A 24,660-nucleotide genomic window follows, 5' to 3' on the forward strand; every position below is an offset into this window, starting at 1 on the left:
AGACTGTATCAAAGCTATATAGCTGATTAGAGGTCTGCATGCATAGTGCACAGAATATTGTAGCTGTACTAGTATTGGTGTGTCAATGGTTTAGAGAATGGTAGTCTGTAATTTAGGGTGTGAGGAGGTGCATCAGATGATCACGTGGATGATGTTATCAATAATGTCATTTGCGATGTCATCAGTGATGTCATCAGTGATGTCACTGACCATGTCATGAGTGATGTTATATGTGACGTGATCAGCACTGCATTGCGGGGCATGAATTATAGTTAGCACAACTAACTATAACTTACACATTTCTCTAGTTTTGTACGAGTAACATGCCCAACTAACTATGATGTAAATGAAACCTGTGGTTTTTTTCAGTGAATTTCTGAGGTTTTTTAAATGCTAATTTCTAACTATAATGTCCCCGAAACTTGTTTTTTTCAGTACATTTTATATGTATGTATTTAATCTCCTCTCACTCTTACAAGGAAGGAATCAGCACTCAGATTGTAGTATGGAAGTATTTTATCTGCAAAGGTTGATCCACGAGTTTCAGCTCATCCGAACCTTGATAACGATACAAGACGTCATTGTAGCATCCTTATTCAAATGTACAAATGCCACCAGTTGCCAATGTTAACAAAGGACTACATATTACTTTAATCCAAAAAGCTGGCGGCCATATTGGTCAGGTCACTATGTGAAAATTCAGGAATTGAATTGTAAATTGTTGTGTCTTATAAAGTAAATTGTTGTGTCTTATAAAGCGCACTGCTACCCGGAGGCCTCGTAGCGCTATAGACCGCTGGGGAACCCGTCCTGGCTTTCCCTGTGAGATAGTCCCTCCTGGGGGTCTCCAAGGTGAAACCAGGCATCCCCGGCGTTTGTGTGGGGCCGTTGTGGAGATGAGGCAAGCTAATGCCCAGAGTTGCCGAGTGTGCTCCCTGGTCGGAGTAGGCACCGATGCGAGAATTATCAGTCCGCTGATCCTGGTCCAAGACCCTACCGCGTCGGGAATCGAACCCTGGTCCCGGGCCGTTCTCTGCACTCGGGTCTGCCGCCTCTAACCAGTGAGCCACACCTCTCCACTATACAATAAAGAAAAGAAAACAAGTGTTAATATACACACTATGCATATGGCTGGGTTCAAACTGGAATGGCATGGTGAGCAAAAAAACGATTGATTTAGGCCCAGATCTCTGTATTGGGGTGAATGTATGACATTGTTCTGCATTCTGTCCATCAACTGTTGTTTTATCATTTGTCACCCCGAGTGGGACGGGTATGCTCTGACGTGAGTCCCGTGCTCTCCATGCCACTGGAAGCAAGCTATCCTGGCTGATGAGGGTTGAAAGCCTGAAACCGTTCCTAGGATGCTTGTTTCTAGTCCATGGAGGACCTGGCTTGGCAGTTTGGGCTGGACTGTTCCAATGGAGTACAGGGTCAAGACTGATTTGCATGTGGCTGGGTTCAAACTGGAATGGCATTGTGACCAAAAAAACGATGGATTTAGGACCAGATCTCTGTACTGGGGTGAATGTATGACATTGTTCTGCAGTCTGTCCATCAACTGTTGTTTTTCCACAATGTCATTACAGCATATCTTGCCCCGTGACCGCCATACGTGTATGTTCCTCAACATGACTAATTCATAATAAACATACTTAGGATTGCAAATATCAACATAAACAATGGACTACACATTACTTTAAAGTGAAAGGCTGCCATATTAATCTGGTCACGTTGCGTATTATAATGATTCTTACACGAAAGAAAAGAAAAAAAAGGGGTGTTAATACACATACACTATCCATAAATAAAGTTCTAGCGATTATAGTTCCATTACAATCACCGCTCATTTGTGATGTCTTGATTGATGTCATGAGTGATGTAACTGACCATGTCATGAATGATGTGATGTCTGAGGTCATTAGCAGTACATTGCGGGGGCGTAAATTATAGTTAGCTCAGGTAACTATAACTGCTGAATTTCACTCTTTGTGTATGAGTGAAATCTGAGTCTAAGTATGCCATCTATGTAATTTTTGTTTTTATCAGAAAATGTCTAGTTTTTTTTTACTTTAAGTAAGATGCATATCACAATAGATGGTGGGGGGTTGGAAGCAGGGCCTGGCATTGTGCTGCCCCCACCAAAGCTTGCTGCTCCTGCCTTCCCTCCTCCTAGCCATCTATTGTCCAAGTCCATGTCCCTGCTCCCTTATTATACCCCTCTGTGGCCGTTGTTCTGCCACTGGCCTTCCCGCCTACTCTGAAGAGTTAGATTTCTGCCCCATCGACCTCCTCCCTATCCTCTGTTGTCTGAATCCATGGACTAGCCTCCTCCCTTCTGCCATGCACGGGCTAATGTACTGCCAATGCCCTCCATGATGTACCAGTCCACTCCTCCTGCCCTCCATTGCCCAATTCTATGCCCCATCATTGACCTCCTGCTTAGCCTCTTTGCTTAGCTTGCTGCCCCTATTCTCCTTCTCCCTGCCCTCTGATGTCTGTGTGCATGCCCTTGCTCCATCCTTTTTGCCCACCATGTTTCATGGACCTGCCACTCCTATCTACTCTGAGTGTTCTGTTGAGCTGCCACTCCCCTTCCACCTGCTTAGCATTGGCAGATGACTGTAACCTGTCCCTGCCACCTCCACCCTGCCTGTTTACATTTCATGCCCCTATCCCCTTACTCCTATCCTCCATGGTCCATTTTACTACCACAGCCTTCTGCCCTTCCTGGTCTGTTGTGTTGCAACTGCTCCTCCTGCCTGCCCTGTGTGGTCTGTTGTGAGGCCCCTTCCCCTGAACTCTCTTGTCTGTGCCCATGTCCTGACCCTCCCTTCTATCCTCTATGTTCCTTTGTGCATGCCTCTGCATCCTTCTTCTTGCCCTTCATAGCCATTGTACTGCCACTAACCCTCCCGCTTGCCATGCATGGTCTTCTGTGCTGCCACAGCCCCTCCCATCTTCCCTGTGTGGCCAGCTAGCTGCCCCTAACCCCCTCCCATCTTCCCTCCATGGTCTGTGTGTATGCCATTATAGTCTCATTGTTGCTCTCCATGGTGTGTCTTGCTTCTAGTGCGCATCCTGCCTGACCTTCATGGCCATCTTGCTGCTCCTGCCCTGCCCCCTTGCCCCCAGCCCTCTGTTTCCATGTGCAGACCCCTATTTCCTCCCTCCTGGCGTATATGTTCTATTGTAATGCCCCTGATCCATCCCTCCTGCCCTTTATGGTCTGTTATGCTGCAGCTTTCTCTCCTTTCTGTCCATTAGGGTTATCTAGCTACCATTGCCTCTTTCGCCTCTGTTCTCTGTTGTCCATGTGCATGGTCCTGTCCCCTCCCTATTGCTTTCTATGGAATGTTGTGCTGCACACCCGTCCCGCATTGTGCTGCTGCAAACCCTGACACCTGCCCTGTAGAGTCTGTTTGGTGCACCTCTCCATGTCCCTCCTGTCCTCTGTTATCCGAGTTCATGTCCCTACCACAATTCCTCCTGTCTTCCATGATCCAATGTACCGTACTTGCTAACATTTTGAACTTGGTAAGAGGGAGATTTTGAAAAAAACCTGAGGCATTGATTTTCCCCTTTGACTTACATTGAAAAAGAGGAGATTGTAGACAGGAGACAAATCAAATAAACCCCATTTGGGCTTAAAAACATTGGAAGTTTCCTGGCTGAATCAGGTCTGTTGTACGTATGGTTGTACTACCACTGCATCTTCCTTCTGCCCACAATAGTCTAATATATTGCCACAGCCTCTCTTGCCAGTCCTGTAATATTGGTTTGTTGCCCTTGCCCCCTTTCCACTGCCCTCCATAGTCTGTTGTGCTACCACTGCCCTTCCTGCCTGCCCAGTGTGGTCAAATTGTTGCCTCTGCACCCTCCTACCTGCCTTCAATTTTCAGAGTCCGTGCCCCTGGCCTCTGCCTCTCAACAATATCCAACAAACAACTAGATTGCTAACATTCTATATTTATTACAAAAGAGTGGAATGCCTGAGGTCATCTTGATGTAATCAAAACTGTAATACCTAGAGCATTTCCTTTAGAAATTGCATATATGAGAGGGTCTTATTTGCAACAAAATTATGGTTAGTGCTCTAAAACACTAAAAGGAGGACATATTTTCTGAGTTTTCAAATAGCGACAAAGCACTTTTAAATATTTGTTATCTTTATGTTTTTTTATCCAGTTGACCACTTGATTAAATGTTGCACTTAGGGGAGAGGATGTGGTGTTACTTCCAGAGCTGCAGACTTTGCAACTGGGGAACTAGGTTGGAGTTTCTGCTTCAGCTCGACATTCTGTGATTCTGGTCAAATCCCTTTATCCCCCTATGTCTACAACCAAAATGAATTTGTTCTTGTGTGATGTGACCAATGCTCATGCAAAGCACTCCAATACCTGACAAGTCTGCACTATATTAAACTGCAAAAACACAAAAAATAGAAAGTGTTTTGCACACTTCTGTCATTGGGCTACAGTTGGGCTGCATCTGGGTGATATTTGTACTACTTTTGGGCTCTTTTATCTCCGGTAGCCATCTTGGGAGACATATTTGTTATGAAGTTTCCTCATTTACTACAGTCTCCTCAGTAGGAAATACTTTCAGTTTTATTACTTTGATTCCATCAAGAAGGCATTCAGATGTGTCACACAGTTGCCATAAATTCAGAATGTTAGCACTCTAGTTGCTCATTAGATCGCTGTAGTAAAGCTACTGCTCACCAGGGAAGTCTGCTGCTGGTATTCAAAGTGCATGCTTCAGTCTGCATGTTAGAATTGTTTAATGAAATAGAAGAGAATTTGAGAAGTCAAAGTGTGCCCTAATTTCTCTTTCTGCACACTAATCATAATTTCTATGGCAAAATAAAGCCCATCATTTTCTTACTTTACAAATAAATGTTTTAAGTCTTACCACTTCATTCCAAACAAGTGTCATGTCATGAGTGATGTAATATGTGACGTCATCAGCAGTGCATTGCAGGCGCGCAAGTTATAGTGAGTCCAACTAACTATAACGTGGGAATTTCAATGGTTTTATGTCAGTAAAATTTCCAGCTAACTATAACTGGTGTCAAACCTATGGTTTTTTCAGTGAATTTAATAGTTTTTTTAAATGCTAATTCCTAACTATAACTGGTGTGAAACCTATGGTTTTTTCAGTGAATTTCATAAGTTTTTTAAATGCTAATTCCTAACTATATAAGGCCTGAAACCTATGTTTTTTTCAGTGAATTGCAAAGTTTTTTTTTAATGCTAATTCCTAACTATATAAGACCTGAAAGCCCACCAGGAATCTCCAGTATGCGCCAGGGGACTGCATTGCAGAGAGGTGTAATGAAGCCACGCCCCTTTTTACACCTCTCTGCAACGCAGCCCCCGTGCATGTTTGAAGAGGGGGAACTAATTCCCCTTGCATACTGGGGGCCCCTGGGGGACAACTAGCCCACCAGGAGCCTCCAGTATGCGCCAGGGGGCTGCATTGTACAGAGGTGTAATGAGGCTATGCCCCTTTTTACACCTCTCTGTAACGCAGGCCACTGGCGCGTTTGCAGAGGGGGGAATAATTCCCCTTGCATACTGGGGGTCCCTGGGTCATATCTGCCCAAACACCGATATTCCGAACGATTGAAAATGACTTTTCTTGAGAAACATTTGGATTTGGATTATCATGTCCTATACTTTGGAATTTTTGAAAGACTGACTTTGAGGATGCTATAAATTACTCAAGTCTGCCCGAATTGTGTGGGTAAAATTGATACCTAGTCACTTTGAATAAGAATGTACTTGCGTCTCGTCTAACATTTGGAAGCAATATCTAGTTATATGACAACAGGATACCGACATAACTTAAAGGAAATAAGAACGCCCTAAAGAAGTTCTGTTGTACAGAACAAAACGTTTCGGCTGGCTGTGGTACATAAACTTAAGGAAAATAAAAGCATTTGAATATACAACAAGATTCAGCGCTTCAATAAGGACTCTAAGTGATATGATTTGATTGGACTTATTGTGCAAGTGGTGCTGTGCCAAACTTTGGAATATTCTCCACTACTCTCTACTACTTACTCTCTCCTACTCCACTACTCTCAAATACTCACTCTCTACTACTCACTCTCTACTACTCTACTATTCTCTACTACTCTCTCTCTACTACTCACTCCCTACTACTCACTATCTACTACTCTCTACTACTCACTATCTACTACTCTCTCTCTACTACTCACTCTTTACTACTCACTCTCTACTACTCTCTACTACTCACTCTCTACTTCTCAATCTCTACTACTCTCTACACTCACTCTCTACTACTCTCTCTCTACTACTCACTCTCTACTACTCACTCTACTACTCACTCTCTACTACTCTCTACTACTCACTCTCTACTACTCTCTCTCTACTAGTCTCTACTACTCACTCTCTACTTCTCTCTACTATTCTCTCTCTCTGCTACTCACTCTCTACTACTCTCTACTACTCACTCTTTACTACTCTCTACTACTCACTCTCTACTGCTCTCTACTACTCACTCTACTACTTACTCTCTACTGCTCTCTACTACTCACTCTCTACTACTCACTCTCTACTACTCTCTACTACTCACTCTACTATTCACTCTACTACTCTCTACTACTCACTCTCTGCTACTCTCTCTACTGCCTACTGCTCTCTACTACTCTCTACTACTCACTCTCTACTCTCTATTACTCACTCTCTACTCTCTACCTCTCTACCTCTCTCTACTTCTCTCTCTACTAGTCTCTACCTCTCTACCGCTACCTCTCTACCTCTACCTCTACACCTCTACCTCTCTACCTCTCTCTACATGCACACATATACACATATATATATATGCATATATATGGATATGCATTTATATATATGTATGTTTATGTATATTTATATATTTTCACTTGGATGGTTCAGGTCTCCTTCCGAGCATGGCGCTGCTAGCAAGTGCGTGGCTTCTTGCGGTGGAACCAAACCGCTCTATATTCAAACTGCGTTTCCCCCAGGGATCCCAGATTGCCCGGTCCAAAACAAACAAAAGCCGCTACTCCAGTCACTCAATTGGTGTAAGACAAGTTGATTTATTTACAGATCCTCTGCAGCATTATTCACAGCGCAAACCAACGCGTTTCGTTAGCTCCCCACTAACTTGATCACGGTTGTTACAAACACTGTTTGCTGGGTGTATTTAAAAAGGGAGTCCCTCCCACCTTGGTCACATGATTTCAACCATTTGTTAATTTTCACAAATGCATTCTGGGAGTTGTGGTTTACAATTCCAAAACATGAGTGTATTTCAAATTTACTTTAAGTATTACATACCAGTACCCTTTCCCTGCTATTTACAGTTTTTAACTTAAGATGAGGTATTTCCTCCACAGTTTGATTTATTCTAATCTTTCAAAAGAAAACGTTAAACATTTTGCGATCAGCAGGTTAAATTCAAGTCTTATTACTTCAGACATTTTTGAAGCCCTCTAGTGGGCTGACATTACTGAGGGTTCAGATAGTTTTAAGAAAGGTATTTACAAATCTAAATGTTTTTACGGTATCCCAGATCCTTATTTTTTACATACTGTGACTTGGATTTACGGAAGGAAAAAGTTATTATGGAGTTCTTTACGAGAGGCTGTCTTTGTTTTTTAAATATGTACATAAAGTTCTTCAGACTGATTCAGTCCATCAGGGGTCATTGTTCGAAAGTTCAAAATATGGCGTGACTCTTTTTGCCGTAGAAGTTTTTCGCGATGTCCACCTCTTTCTGATGGTGCCAGTGTTTCCAAGCCCAGAAATTTTAGCAGTCGCCAGTTTCCGTTATGATGTGTCTCCATGTGTTTGGCCACAGCATTCGCTCTGTCTTTGTTTGTGGTGGCTCTTGTGTGTTCTAGAATCCGCTTTTTCAGCTCACAAATTGTGCTTCCAATATATCGTAACTGGCAAGGACATTCAATCATATAAACCGTATACTGGCTTTTGCAGGTGATTAGTTCTTTGATCCTCCAGATTTTACGATTTGCCATTTTGATTTGTTTGGTGGGTTTGGCTATCTCGCAAACTTTGCAATTGTAGCATTTGTTGAATCCAATTGTTTTGAGCCATGGTGTTTTTTTCCGGTTCATAAAATGACTGTGGATCAATTGATCTTTTAAGTTTTTAGATCTTCTGTACGTGACCACCGGGTGGTCCCCCATCTTTTGACTGATCGTTGGATCCAGTTTTAACAACTTCCAGTTTCTTTTGAGGATTTGGATTACTTGTTTCGATTCCTTGCTGTAATCCATTATGAGTCTTATTGGTTCATCCACTGTACTTTCTTTGGTTTGTGACTTGAGACAATCTATCCTTGGTATCTCATTTGCTCTTTCCCAACATTTTTTTGTCAGATTTCTCCCATATTTTCTCTTTCGAAATCTGTTCATTGTGATGGTGCTATGCTTCTCCCATTCAGTTTTTTCACTGCAAATACGTTTGATGCGGAGAAATTCTCCATAGGGTATGCTTGAGATCAAGGCAGGTTGATGGAAGCTTGTTGCTTCCAAGGTGGAGTTTGTAGCTGTTACTTTTCTGTGTAAAGTTGTCTCCACTTTATTGTTACTCACATATACCTCAGTGTCTAGGAAAGTTATACGTTCCCTGCTTTGTGTGTAAGTAAATTTCAATCCTTTTGTGCTGTTGTTCAAAAGTTTGAAGTATTCTTCAAATTCACTCTCGCTGCCGTCCCACACTATAAACAAGTCATCAATGAATCTTTTCCATTGAATAAAGTGTCGGGTAAATTTAACATTTTGGGGGTTCCCGGCAATCTCCTCCTCCCACCATCCCATGGCTATGCACGCATAGCTAGGGCTAAATGAGAAGCCCATCGCCGCGCCTTGATCTCAAGCATACCCTATGGAGAATTTCTCCGCATCAAACGTATTTGCAGTGAAAAAACTGAATGGGAGAAGCATAGCACCATCACAATGAACAGATTTCAAAAGAGAAAATATGGGAGAAATCTGACAAAAAAATGTTGGGAAAGAGCAAATGAGATACCAAGGATAGATTGTCTCAAGTCACAAACCAAAGAAAGTACAGTGGATGAACCAATAAGACTCATAATGGATTACAGCAAGGAATCGAAACAAGTAATCCAAATCCTCAAAAGAAACTGGAAGTTGTTAAAACTGGATCCAACGATCAGTCAAAAGATGGGGGACCACCCGGTGGTCACGTACAGAAGATCTAAAAACTTAAAAGATCAATTGATCCACAGTCATTTTATGAACCGGAAAAAAACACCATGGCTCAAAACAATTGGATTCAACAAATGCTACAATTGCAAAGTTTGCGAGATAGCCAAACCCACCAAACAAATCAAAATGGCAAATCGTAAAATCTGGAGGATCAAAGAACTAATCACCTGCAAAAGCCAGTATACGGTTTATATGATTGAATGTCCTTGCCAGTTACGATATATTGGAAGCACAATTTGTGAGCTGAAAAAGCGGATTCTAGAACACACAAGAGCCACCACAAACAAAGACAGAGCGAATGCTGTGGCCAAACACATGGAGACACATCATAACGGAAACTGGCGACTGCTAAAATTTCTGGGCTTGGAAACACTGGCACCATCAGAAAGAGGTGGACATCGCGAAAAACTTCTACGGCAAAAAGAGTCACGCCATATTTTGAACTTTCGAACAATGACCCCTTATGGACGGAATCAGTCTGAAGAACTTTATGTACATATTTAAAAAACAAAGACAGCCTCTCGTAAAGAACTCCATAATAACTTTTTCCTTCCGTAAATCCAAGTCACAGTATGTAAAAAATAAGGATCTGGGATACCGTAAAAACATTTAGATTTGTAAATACCTTTCTTAAAACTATCTGAACCCTCAGTAATGTCAGCCCACTAGAGGGCTTCAAAAATGTCTGAAGTAATAAGACTTGAATTTAACCTGCTGATCGCAAAATGTTTAACGTTTTCTTTTGAAAGATTAGAATAAATCAAACTGTGGAGGAAATACCTCATCTTAAGTTAAAAACTGTAAATAGCAGGGAAAGGGTACTGGTATGTAATACTTAAAGTAAATTTGAAATACACTCATGTTTTGGAATTGTAAACCACAACTCCCAGAATGCATTTGTGCAAATTAACAAATGGTTGAATTCATGTGACCAAGGTGGGAGGGACTCCCTTTTTAAATACACCCAGCAAACAGTGTTTGTAACAACCGTGATCAAGTTAGTGGGGAGCTAACGAAACGCGTTGGTTTGCGCTGTGAATAATGCTGCAGAGGATCTGTAAATAAATCAACTTGTCTTACACCAATTGAGTGACTGGAGTAGCGGCTTCTGTTTGTTTTGGACCGGGCGATCTGGGATCCCTGGGGGAAACGCAGTTTGAGTATATTTATATATATATACATACATATATAAACATATATAATCTCTATATCTATATAAATGCAAATATAAATGCATGCATACATATACATATATGCATACAGATGCATGTTATTTACATGAAAGTTTAAAAAACACTAATAAAAGCAAAGCTAAAAAGCCACCTCATTACAAACAGAATGGCTTTAACTTAAATGAGGGCGAGATCTATTGCATTTTCAATGCTTGTTTACTTTGGTTCCATCAAGAAGGCATTCAGATGTGTCACACATTTGCCATAAGTTCTGAATGTTAGCACTCTAGTTGCTCATTAGATCACTGTAGTAAAGCTACTGCTCACCATGGAAGTCTGCTGCTGGTATTGGTAAGTGCATGTTTCAGTCTGCATGTATATATATATATATATATATACATACATACATACAAAAACACATGCACATTTTCAAAACTTGAAAATACTTATGCACTTTAGAAGTTAAAAAAAATTTATTCTTTTATTTACTGTCATATATTGAAGAGAAAATATATCTATCCTGATTTACCAAGTATTTTTTTAAAGCCTTTATTTAAAAATACAGGCCACAACAGAAAGCCTGCTCTAGCAAGACAAATAATTAAATAAAGCACAACAAAATACTGACCTGGTGGCAAATTTAGGGGATGTGTACATCAAGGAGGGGCAAAGAGGGGCAAAGAGGAGGCAAGCGAGGAAAAAACTGTGACTATATGTAAGAGACTTGTGGAGAGAGTAAGCAAGAGGTGGGAGTAGGTGGGGCCGAACCATGGAGAGAAGGTTAGAGGTTGGGTAGAAATGAGAGGTGAGTTGAGAGTAGAGAGGAGATGTGGATGTGAGGACACTGAACCACCAAGAGACAGGAAGAGCCTGGCTGTAGGTAAAATGGCACAGAAGATACTTTACATGGGTCAACACTCCTAAGGTACTGAGTGCTGGCACTTCTTATTTTTATCACTGCTAGTACCAGCACTTATCCACGGCCTAGGAGAGTACCAATCATCATGAAAGGTAGGCATATTAATTGCTAGTGCTGGTGTCTCCAAGAGCCAAGGCTCTACTGTAGTCCTGAGCTCAGGCACTGCTGAGCTCTTCAGCAAAGGCTCATTTGCATTATGTCCCTGTGTTCACCATCACACTATGTTTGACAGTGTAGGGCCCACTTAGGCCATGTACTAATAATCATTTTCACGCTGTTGAGTGAATTCGTGCAAACACAGGTACGGAGGCAGCACACTGACAAGGACAATTTAGAAAGCCATGGAAGGTAAAGAGTTCAAAATGGCTTCAATCCCACCTGGGACTTTGTGTGAGTGGTTGCTAATGTCTGTGTGCTTGCCTGTTTGTGTGTGCCTTTTTGCTGTGAGAGAAGAGTGAGAGCATGAAGGTAGAGAATCAGGACACTCTCTGGAGATATTTTAAAGAGAATGTGTGAAATGTTTTTCTGTACGTTGCCTTGTTTGTTTCACTGTGTGTATGCGCTTGAGAATATATAGTATAGTGCCCAACAACATCAAATAACAGTATGACATTAAGAAGCTGCAAATATTACAAAATAAGGAAATGTTAACCTATAATCCTGTTTGGCTTTTATTTTGTGTAATGAGTTAACCTGTTTTGCTCACATAAACCATTTCTCTTGTGTTTTGATATGTGCGGCAACTGATATAGAAGTCATTATGTATCATCATGTCTTGCTCATAGTCCTGCCCACTTGCCACACCTCTACCTCATTTTAATGAGTGCCTGCACTTATTTTTTCCCATTTAAAGCACTGAAAAGTGTACAATCTTGTACAAAATCCAATGCCTAGACAGTTTTTAAAACATTTCATACATTGGACGTTTGCTGCACACTACAGCACACATTCAATATATGAACTGTTCGGAGAATTAAATATTTCTCCAACGTTGTACCTATCTCAAGGAGGCAATATTTGTTTACGTAAAGTCAATCTGACAACTTTATTAGAGAGAGCTTTGCATAAAAAACATGGATGCTGCACTCCAATGCCCCATTCCACCTTTATATCGCTGCTTTGTGGCAAAGTGGCACAAAGAAGTGCAAGAATCTATTTGTGGTGAAAAAGGGTATTCATTACCCTTTTAAGACTTTGGCCCACTTTGAGTCACTTTCACATGACTTTGCGGAGGACCAAAGTCTAAATAAATCATCCCCACATGTATTGTCCGTCTTTAAAAGAATGTGGGAATATGGTCTATTGCCTCACGTCCAATTAAACACCAAATGAAATAAAATAAACACAATACAGTATATTAAATAAATATGCAACATATAAAATAAAACATTGTTTTATCTCTTGTTCAATAAACAAATGGGATGTTAATTACTATCAATTTTCGTGTAAAATATAACTCTGTCTTCAGCTTGGGGGATATGCTCTGAACAATTATGTATCTTTTTTAAGCGTAATAATCTCACAAAAATGTCTTTGTGGAGCTATATTGCCAATACCTTTGTGTTAAGTCATTGCAAATTCCTTTGTACTGACTATCAAAATGTTCATCATGTCCTTTTCGTAAATGTTAAAAAAAACATGTTGTCTTCTTTTTTTCTTTCTAGTATCTGTACACAAGACAACATTCCACTGACCTTTCAGTCATGTATTATCGCGAAAGACTGTGAAATGTCAGATTGGTCTACATGGAGTTCCTGCTCAAAGACGTGCCAATCAGGAGATCTCTCGCCAGGATTCAGAAGCAGAAAGAGGAGCGTGAAACAAATTCCTATTGCTGGTGGAAAAGAATGCCCGGAAACTGAAGAGAAAGAGGCGTGCTACTTAGGAGGAGAAATGCTTCCTGCATGCCCCAGGTACATTGCTAACAATTGTTAAAAGCAAAACATATTTTACCAATGTCAGGTATCAGCATTTATTCTGTATATTTTGGCAATCTTGATTTGCTTGAGACTACACTGCCTTGCCCAGCAGCTGAGCCCACACACCTACTACTACCATATGACACTCGAAAAGGAAAGCTGAGCAAAATCACCCTGAAAAGAATGCTCAGCACAATTGGAAATGGTCATTGCTGTATTACCATTTCTGGTTTAATGACAAATCTTTCTCTGAACAATACACATTCATGATAAACAATTGTAAATATGTATACAAAAGATAACAGAATGTAAAAAAAAACTAAGAATTAGAATGTATTATAAGTAGGCCCAGGCAAAATTTCCATTAAAGGGTCGTGAATTTTTAACATTTCAGTACTTTTGTGTTGCATGAAATTCCTGACTTTGCACTAGTACGCAATGTTGCATAATTAAGTGTCATTCCTGAGAAACAATATTGGGGCAGATGTACAAGAAACTGACGCATCCCTGCGTTATAGCAGAGATGCATCAGTTTCCTTTCACCATACCAAAAAACGCTTGCGCCACCATGGATGCATCGCATTTACAATGCAGGGCACCATGGCACAAGGATTGACAGATGTGTCATGTATCCATTGGCGCAAAGGTCATGCATTGCTGGAGTTGTGTCGCAAGTACGACGGAACTCCAGCAATGCTCTGTGAGGCCTATACTTATGGTGCTGAGTCACTCCTTACGCCTTCTCCAAGCAGGCGTAAGGTTTTGATGCAGTGGCTTCCTAGAAGTGGTGCTGTGAAATCTTGTAGATTTGACTGTGTCACTTCTACGAGGCTGTTTTGCATGGGAACGACCACCCTGCATACAATATACCTGTCGCAGGTATAATGTGGCACAGGGCTTTTTTTAAACATGGTGCATCTCCCTAGATGCCTCACGTAGTATATGGGCAGCAACGTGGGGCACTGTTTACGCAGCTGCTGCATCACAAAAGTGATGCAACGGAGGCATAAAAGTGTTGCAAGGGGTTTCTAAATCTGCCCCTTCGGGCCTCTTTTACAAGCCCCTTGTGCCACTGCTGCGTCACTTTTTTCTGATGCAGCAGCGGCTCAATCAGTGTGACACACTAGGCCATATCTTTAAACTGATGCATTGAGACCAGTGCATCAGTTTGTAGAGCCTTGCGTCACATTATACCTGCCCAGGTAAAATGTATGCAAGGTAGGCGTTCCTATGGAAAAAACATGTAGAACTGGTGCAGTGCAAGTTACAGGATTTCACTGCGTCACTCTACTACTTCACTGTGTCAAAACCCTTTATGCCTGCTCCGACGAGGCATAACAAATGACACAGTATTCTACAGTAGAACTTGCTTATGTGGGCTGATGCAGTGCTTGAGTTGCGTCAGTCTTACAACCAACTCCAGCAAAGCGTCAATTTTGCTTCAACAGAAGTTTGCGAATTTCTGATTCATCTGTTAATTCTTTTAAATGAGGCCCTTAGTGTGAGCGCATCAGAACAAAGTGAATGAACAGAATGTCAGACGCTGCTGTTTGTAACAGTTGTGTTTTTAAGCAGTTTTTTAAGCACAAGATGCATCCTTGCTTCATGGATGCATTTTGCTCTAAAATATGAAACCAAAACCAAATGCCGCTTTTGCATTTCGCCTGATTATACATCATTTTATGTCACTTAAAACCAGAAATCTATAAATACGCAAAAGCAAATTATGTACATTTCGTACACCCTAATTATGTAATGCCCTTTAGAGAGACCTTTTTAATCACCAGCTTAAAATCTGGAAGAGAAATTGATCTCGAAAGGTATTGCAAATAATGTGAACTAGGGGCATATTTGCTAAGGAGACCTTCACATTCTCTGAAGATGCTAATACATAAAAGCAATAAACCTTTTATTGATTTGGAACCGTTAGAGAGCTTCAATCTTATTACTGAGTTGGCAGTAGTGACCACGAAGTTATTGTTGTGTTAAATAATCCAGGTACGAACCTGCTCAGTATTTTCCAGCAAAATGTGTATTCACCTGTAGATTTTTTGCCAAACTGTGTACAAAGGACATCGCAAAAGTTGTGTTTACATAAAACAAATGAACGAGATGACATTAAATGTGTCTTGAAGACATAGGGTCCCATTAAAAAATACACTTGTAAAAGAACTGGTGCAGATGTACTATGTTTTGTAGTTGCCAGTAGTGCATCTAAAACCATCCCCAGTGCCACTTCTGCATATGCTAGTTTGGAATTGAACACACACTTGGCAAAAGGCAACATGGCTGTGCAGTTTATCGTTTTGTAAGTTTCTTTTTCTCCATTGGGAACACATGTTTCGCTCTGGAGAAACTCCAAAATCCTTCACATTTTGGGGCGCAAGATTACATTTGCCACCATGGAAAAGGAATTACTTCAGTCCATTGCTAGAGCAAATATCTGATCATTTCTAGGGAAGGAATGAGTTGGTGAGTAGTTTTTGTATGCGAGAAACCTCACAGTTTTGCAAATCACAACTTGATTTGCTCACTTCTACCCATTTCATGGGATTTACTATGTACTTGTTCACTGTGACATACAAAGACACATTGGGAATTGCAATTATCCTTATAAGTGTCCAGATTTGGATGTGAGAGGCACAAACTCAGCAAGTTTAATCGGTACTAAATGTCTCAGAGACTAGTGTTTTGCCTGTTCTTTTTTTAATTAGGTAAAACCCATCCACATATTTAAATAGTTTCAATAACAATAAAATGGAACAGTTTGTTTCACAAATCAGAATTTAAACTGAAAGCTGGCATCCTTACAAGAAGACCAGAAAACAAGAATGTGTGTGCTGACCCGTAATATAAAAACATGCACTGTGTTGAAAAAGGATGCATAGCTGTATGGAGGCGGAAAGGAACATAACTCAGATGGATAGAATAAAAACGTAAATAGAAAATGACAAAAGTTAGGTTCACGAGTTGCAGTGCTTACTGAGTGCAGACAAACCTTTTATGGTGTGGCCTTTGAGACTGGTTTAACTTTCTCACTGGCCCATTGTTTTCCAAAAATTCATACCTAGTATACGTACAAAGAGGGCCTTTTTGTCAGGCGGCTTCATCTTTTTGTCTGTTGAATTGTCATTCACTTTTTGCTTCCGTTCACTGAAGCAACATGGAGCATGGGTCAGTCACCCCTATCCATTAGCCCCTTTCACTTTGATTGACTGAACGAAACCGATGCACATTGTTCACACCAGCCTAAAAATTGTTCCTTTCTTTTCAGTCACAAAGGGCAATCAAAGTGTGCTTTTTTAATTTTGATTTTATATTTTATCTTGAGAAAAGGCTATTTATTTTGCTTGCCCAGTTGGGTATGGATTTATTTCCTGACCTTTTATAAAGTTGCTGTTAGAAAGTGCTTATGTGGCATTGTGATATTGCAGCTTCTGCAGTACTTCTTTGGGTGGTGATTTCTTCTTCTCATCTTCATAAACATTGCAGATAAATGCATTGCACAAATGAAAGTATGTTTTTGTGCTGGAATATGAGGGCCAAATGTGGAAGTCCAATATGTGTTCTTTTCACTTTTGTAGCATATATTTGTTTTATATAGGACAATCTCTAAACCACAAGATGACCAATGAGTTTGCTCTGACAGTAACAATTTCTACAGTGAAACAGAATGGTTATGCTTCAAAGCAAAGCCCACAGTCCCAGAAGTGGATGTTTAGGAGCCCAGAAAAACCCTCAAGCCTGTTAACATTTGGCAGTTCCCTAGCATTGTCCAAGTAATGGGCAACAAAGTTTAAGTGTTCGCACTTATACCACTGGGTTCCCAGATAGTGGATTAGACAGGGAGAGCCTCTAAAACTCACTGTGACGCTCCTACTCTTTATCTGATTGGGAGCTTTGGGTTCTCTTAATCACATTGGGTTGTGTCCCCTGAAGTCATTTGGAATTTCCATGGCTCCTAGCAACATTATGAGGCTTCTGGTAATATTGAGTCTGATCAGTCTCTCAAAAACATCACTCATATGTGATATGGACAACGGAATACTTGATGAACCCCTAGGCAATACTGGTAAGATTTGCATTGGACCAGAATGCTCTGATATGATAGCTATAGTAGCATACAACAGCTGTGAGCTGAGCCAAAATGTTACTCCCACATACATGTAAAAAAAGACAAGAGATTCCATACATGTCCTCGCTACCTCCCTCTAACTTGCTCTTGCCCCTTTCATCTATCGGTCACTTCTTTTTGTATTTATGCTTTCTCCGCATCAACTGTCCCTCTTCAGTTCTTTCTTACAATATGTAATCTTTCTCTGCCTTGCACATCTCTAAATTCTGGCTCTTCTTTCTTGCTCAATTCCCTATCTACTTCTGTATCTGACTTTAAGTTTGCCACCTATCTCTACCACTCTTTAACCCCTTCGATGCTGATGACGAGCTCAGCTCGTCATCAGCTACGGCGCTCGTATGCTGATGACGAGCTGAGCTCATCATGTAACGCGGTATTTTCAACAACGCCGCACACAGCGGGAAAAGCCGCTGCAGCGATGCGGTTAAGTCTCTTTCTCTGCCTCATCTACCTCCTCTGTATCTTGTGTCAGTCTCTTTACTTTATCTCAGACCTATTACCGCACCAGTTTCTCTTTGCCCCTCTCTATCTATCTCTAAATCTCTATGTAACTTCCTCTATTCTCTATCTGTATCTACTTCTCTCTATATTCGTTACCTTTCACTACACCTCTTTATTCAACTCAACCTGTCTCTCACAACATCATTTTTCTTTAAACCACTTTCTTTACCATTTTCTGTGTCTACCTCTACAACTCTACTTCTCTAACCAATCTCTCTATCACATTAAATTATACATAACCACTTTCTCTGCACCTCATAACTCTTTATCCATCTCAAATTCCTTTAGCTGTTTTCCATTTACATCATCTCTTTTATTACACCTCTCTCTATCTCCATCACTGGATACTTCACCTCTGTCTACTATTCTCTTTGTCTTACTATTCTATGCATCTTTGCTCTCCCTCTAATTCATTTCACTCTTTACTTACATCTGTATCACTAACTCCTCTGGCTGTATCCTCCAATCTTTGGAGCAAACTACCTAACAACTCAATTTACCCCACCATTCATTTGCTTTCTCATCTCTCAACCTCCTCTCTTTCTTTCCACCTTTGCTCCTTCTTACTCATCTTTCACTATCTTACACCTTTATTGCTACCTGTCTTTTTCTAGTTCTATGACCTCTCAGTATCCATCATTAACTCCTCCTTTTCTCTCGTCTTCTTATATACATCATTTTCTGGTGACCAAGGAAAACTGTGACTAACAAAATGCGTTGATGAGACCTCTTTAGTCACTAAAAAAAATGGTGAATGAAGCAGCACCCTGAATGTTAGTTTGGTCTGCCCTGTTCCCATGATGCACTGGGCCAGGGACAGACTAATTTGCATATAGCCAGGTCCTGAGCTGGGATGGTGCAGTGAGCTAAAAAACGGTGATGGATCAAGCCCTGATCTCTTGACTGGGTATGAGTGTTCTGTTTAATTCAGATACTCTGTCCATCACCACCCCCTTTTCTGAATCGTTTTGTCCACCATAAGCGTGGAAGGGTATACTCAGATGTGAGTCCCTTGCTCATTGCAACATCAGGATTCAAGCAAGCCGGGCCGAAGACGGCTGTAATGCCAGAAACCGGTCCCCGGAAGCTTGTTTCCTTCCCAGTATATGAATTGGCTTGGTAGTTTGGTCTGCCCTGTTCCCATGATGCACTGGGCCAGGGACAGACGAATTTGCATATAGCCAGGTTCTGAGCTGGGATGGTGCAGTGAGCTAAAAAACGGTGATGGATCAAGTCCTGATCTCTTGACTGGGTATGAGTGTTCTGTTTAATTCAGATACTCTGTCCATCACCACCCCCTTTTCTGAATCGTTTTGTCCACCATAAGCGTGGAAGGGTATACTCAGATGTGAGTCCCTTGCTCATCGCATCATCAGGATTCAAGCAAGCCGGGCCGAAGACGGCTGTAATGCCAGAAACCGGTCCCCGGAAGCTTGTTTCCTTCCCAGTATAAGAATTGGCTTGGTAGTTTGGTCTGCCCTGTTCCCATGATGCACTGGGCCAGGGACAGACTAATTTGCATATAGCCAGGTTTTGAGCTGGGATGGTGCAGTGAGCTAAAAAACGGTGATGGATCAAGCCCTGATCTCTTGACTGGGTATGAGTGTTCTGTTTAATTCAGATACTCTGTCCATCACCACCCCCTTTTCTGAATCGTTTTGTCCACCATAAGCGTGGAAGGGTATACTCAGATGTGAGTCCCTTGCTCATTGCACCATCAGGATTCAAGCAAGCCGGGCCGAAGACGGCTGTAATGCCAGAAACCGGTCCCCGGAAGCTTGTTTCCTTCCCAGTATAAGAATTGGCTTGGTAGTTTGGTCTGCCCTGTTTCCATGATGCACTGGGCCAGGGACAGACTCATTTGCATATAGCCAGGTTCTGAGCTGGGATGATGCAGTGAGCTAAAAAACGGTGATGGATCAAGCCCTGATCTCTTGACTGGGTATGAGTGTTCTGTTTAATTCAGATACTCTGTCCATCACCACCCCCTTTTCTGAATCGTTTTGTCCACCATAAGCGTGGAAGGGTATACTCAGATGTGAGTCCCTTGCTCATTGCACCATCAGGATTCAAGCAAGCCGGGCCGAAGACGGCTGTAATGCCAGAAACCGGTCCCCGGAAGCTTGTTTCCTTCCCAGTATAAGAATTGGCTTGGTAGTTTGGTCTGCCCTGTTCCCATGATGCACTGGGCCAGGGACAGACTAATTTGCATATAGCCAGGTTCTGAGCTGGGATGGTGCAGTGAGCTAAAAAACGGTGATGGATCAAGTCCTGATCTCTTGACTGGGTATGAGTGTTCTGTTTAATTCAGATACTCTGTCCATCACCACCCCCTTTTCTGAATCGTTTTGTCCACCATAAGCGTGGAAGGGTATACTCAGATGTGAGTCCCTTGCTCATTGCACCATCAGGATTCAAGCAAGCCGGGCCGAAGACGGCTGTAATGCCAGAAACCGGTCCCCGGAAGCTTGTTTCCTTCCCAGTATAAGAATTGGCTTGGTAGTTTGGTCTGCCCTGTTCCCATGATGCACTGGGCCAGGGACAGACTAATTTGCATATAGCCAGGTTCTGAGCTGGGTTGGTGCAGTGAGCTAAAAAACAGTGATGGATCAAGCCCTGATCTCTTGACTGGGTATGAATGTTCTGTTTAATGCAGATACTCTGTCCATCACCACCCCCTTTTCTGAAGCATTTATAATGCGGCGCACCATGGTGCAAAAACGGCACAGATGCGTGACGCATCTTTGCCGGAAATGTGGCGCATTGCTGGAGCTGCGTCGCAAGCGCGACGCAGCTCCAGCAAGGCTCGGGGGTGCCCCATTTTAACAATGCTGAGTCAAGACCTACGCCTGCTTCAAGCAGGCGCAGGCTTTTGACGCAGCATTGGCTTAAAAGTGACTGAGTGAAATCTCATAGATTTCACTCAGCCACTTTTGCGAGGCGCACCTGCCCCGGAACGCCCACCCTGCGCCGGAACGCCCACAAGCGGCGCAGGGCTTTACAACGTGACACATCTGCCTAGATGCGTCACGTTGTAAATCGTTCGCAGGGATGCGCCACGTTTACGCCGCCTTGCGTGACGCAACAGCGGCGTAAACGTGGCGCAAGGGCCTCATAAATCTGCCCCAATGTATGTAGGATTTGCAAAAAAAAATTATGAATCCTACGTATTCCTTAATTGTGAATCGCATTTAAGGAATACCTTCCCATTCATTCCTATGAGCCTAGAGACCCATAAGAATGAATGGGAAGACATTCGCCACATGCGATTACCAAATAGCTAATAGCAATTTGCAAAGGCAATTTCAAGGATGCAAGGGTGCCAAAAGGGCCTCCGGTTGCAACCCTGAAATATGCATGTATACACATGTTGCGCACATACATGCCTTAAGGGCATGTATGTGCACCATATGGCACTTTGAAAAAAGGAAACATGTATTTTTTCTAGAAAATCGCAAATAACCACCAACTTGAAGTTGGTGGTAATTTGCGATTCCTTAAGGTCAAATAGCAAATTTCTGGTGCTTCTAGAATTGAATTTAAGGAATCGCAATTTGCAATTCCTTAATTGCATTCGCAAAGTAGAGAATCACAAATTTTTCAATTCTCTATTTTGCGATGGCCTTTTGGGATGATACATCCAAAAGACTTTTTCCCATTCGCAAACGGGCTGATTCTGAGAATCGGCCCGTTTGCAAACGGGGAAAAGGCTATGTACTGTAGGCCATCCTTACCATGTCTATTGTTGAATAGGATGACTACATAGGTGAGACTCTTCATACTAAAGAAAATATTGTTGTTCCACAATAAAAAAAATCTATCAAAGAAATGACTTTATCAATTTTTGTGCAGGATTTATTATGGTACTTTTTGGCTAGTGGATGCCTGGAAGAACATTTGGCTGTTTTGCGGTCCTGTTTCTGAAGTTTGATGTATGTTTCAATGTTGTTTGGCAATATGGGTGTTTGAATAAGCTGAAAACAGATGATGCATTTAAACTTATTCTGAAAGAGAGCCGCAAAATATATCCTGCGTGGGACCACAATAATCCTTAAAACGACATTATGAGGAGCTGTGCTATATTTCAAGGACACTTTCCAATCTTACAACAGAGTTTACCATTAAGTAGAAATATTCCAAGTTACTCAGTATTCCCCATTTCGGTGGAAATAGGAAGTTCAATACGAGCCAGGAATTTCAACAAGTACACTAACATTTCATTTGGGATTGCGGCATTTGAAATCACTTTAAATTTTTGAAGGAACATATTCATTAGATACATCCTGGTAAACATTTTACCCAGAAAAGAGCCTACTAATAGGAATCAACCTTTAGAAAACATTGCTATCACAATAAATGCCCCAGTTTCATGGAAACAATGTTGAGTATCTGTGTCCTATGTACAAAAATTTACATATATTTAATATCTATAGGCCAATCCTCTCTAATAGCACTTATCCAAACACTGCACTTTTTTAGGGCAGCATAGGATACTGATGAGTTTTATACATCTTGGAACTTGAGTTTGATTTAATAATTATTCTAGGTAATATAAAGATAAGGCTATTAATTTGTGGGTGTATACTGATACTTATCCTTGGCAACAATTGTAAAATTAAATCATAAATTGCATGAAGTATCCTGGGATTAAGTTTTATTATATCACTGTATTAGGGATACTGATTGAAGTTAAATATGTTAAATGTATTATTTGAATGTTGTGTGACTTTGATGGTTATAAAACCAAATATAGTATATTTTAATTTGATGTGTTTTGCCCCAGTATTCCCCATTGCAAGGAGGACTACTCAGAATTCCATGCTAATTCTGTATTATGAAATTACCAATATTCGCAGTGTGTGTAATATTGGGAATAAAATAAGCAAATTTGATGTACCTATTTATTTGAAATATGAGTCCAACCATGTGCTTTATGTTCCAGAGAGCTCTTCAATAAAGCTACGATTAGTTTAGGCATTCCACAGCATTTTCTCAGCACCTGATAACTTGACCAAAGATAAGTAAGGAGTGGTGACTCTGATTGATTAAATTCCATTTGCGTTCTAAAATAAATAACAGTGCTACATTTACTATCTGAATTTAAACCCATCATCCGCGGACAGTGCACGTAAGCGTGATGGGATGGTGGAGCGGGCAGGGTGGAGGTGAAGTCGACAGACAACAGAATAGGTTTTATTCATTTATTTAATATTGCCTATTCTGTTGTCTGTCGACCTCTCCCCCTCCCACCTACCCTACCTTCGTCCCACCACACCGAGCTTACCTGTGCCGGCCGCCGCTGAAACTCATGGTACTTGCCAACAGTCAAATCTTCAAAGCCAGGGCTGTGTCTTCAAGCAAATTTATTTAATCTTGCCAACATCCGTGTTTCGGGCCACGATCTACAAATGCTTTTTCCTGGCTGCATTATGCAAGTGCTACACTAGGTATGCCTGACAGGGTGCGTAAACCCAGCGGAATCTGCTAGGATTTCAGTGCTCAACTGCAGCCATACTGCTCTAACATAGCCTATGTCCATCCCTGCTATATGCGTTGTGGTGGTCAAGCAGCTATACAAAATCACACTCCTTCATAACTAATAAAGTAGTTAGAAAACATTTAAAACCACACTCATTGTGACCGGGCTCCTGAAAAAGACTCTCTGACTGTCTCAAGACCACAATTTCACATCATATTTTTTCTGACTTCGGGCTTCGGTGCCCTCGTATTTTTTCTGCCATATTGTTTCATGCCTCAGTACGACTTTGCAATTTTAAAGAGAGTGTACAGTAGATGTGTTTATTTGGAATGTGGGGGCCGTTTCCATATTCTCCGTATTCTATGGGGTGAGGGCCTGCATTTGGCGTGGGGGCAGCTGGGCTCTCGCCCTGGTGCCACCATTCAGAGGGGCACGTGGAGCTGTCTGCATTAAGGTCATGCAGCAATCTCCTCTGACTTCAATGCAGCCATTCATCCTAAAATGAGTTTAATAAAGTTTTACTTTAGGCCATATTTGGTGTAAAGATGTGGGGGCCCTAGGCCCGCATGGCCGAGAAATGATAGACACACAGGACACAGTGGTGATGTGGTATAACTGGCCACCAGCATGTGCGCTCCGCCCCTTTCATTATAACAGCGTCACCTGACCAGTGACGTCTGTGGTGGGTGGGTATACAGTGTAACACATACACACTTGGCACACTAGAATGCTGACCCCACGTCACTACATCCCTCCCCAACTTGGTGAAAAATTAAACACAACGAAAAGTGTAACCTGTGGGAAAGAAAAATGAGCCAAAACATAACATGGGACTCATGACTTCAAACGAGTCTCTTTGGCTGCTGCTGGCCGCAGGCAACATAGTTAATGCGGCCAGGACCAACAGTTCACTGTGGCATGGTTCGCAGGTGTTCGGCGGGTCTGGTCTTCTTTCTGCGCCGCCCGGACGTTGTTCTCAGTCTTTCCTTAACTTCACTCAACTGGTGACGATGAGTAGTTGGAGAGAAGGGTGGATGATATGGGTGTTGTCTGTCTTCTAGCTTTCCCTACTCAGTCCTGGTCTTTGGTGATGTCTCTGGGCAGACTTCAAAGTGTCTTTTGGCAGGTGAAAAGAGTAGGTGCACACATCCTTCTCATTAGGATGCCCCTCTTGATGTTGTTCTTCTCTCACAAGATGTCCGGTAGGCCCTCTTTGCCAGGCTTCCACTGAACTGGTGCTTTCTGTCGTGTTGCTCCACCATAGCCTTCGGGCCGTGAGTTCGACGTGCCA

The 24,660-nt window shown here is 41.8% G+C and overlaps 1 protein-coding gene across 1 annotated transcript in view; it reads left to right on the top strand.

Annotated features, from left to right (window-relative positions):
• Positions 1 to 24,660, top strand: part of THSD7B (thrombospondin type 1 domain containing 7B) — a 1,756,834-nt gene that overhangs the window by 423,655 nt on the left and 1,308,519 nt on the right. Inside the window, exon 3 of the mRNA XM_086957451.1 lies at positions 13,000 to 13,248. Within this exon, the coding sequence (XP_086813577.1) occupies positions 13,000 to 13,248 (249 nt within the window). The remainder of the gene's footprint in view (positions 1 to 12,999; positions 13,249 to 24,660) is intronic.

The sequence above is a fragment of the Lissotriton vulgaris genome, chromosome 2_1 (genome assembly GCF_964263255.1).
Source record: "Lissotriton vulgaris chromosome 2_1, aLisVul1.2, whole genome shotgun sequence".
NCBI classification, from domain to species: Eukaryota; Metazoa; Chordata; class Amphibia; order Caudata; family Salamandridae; genus Lissotriton; species Lissotriton vulgaris.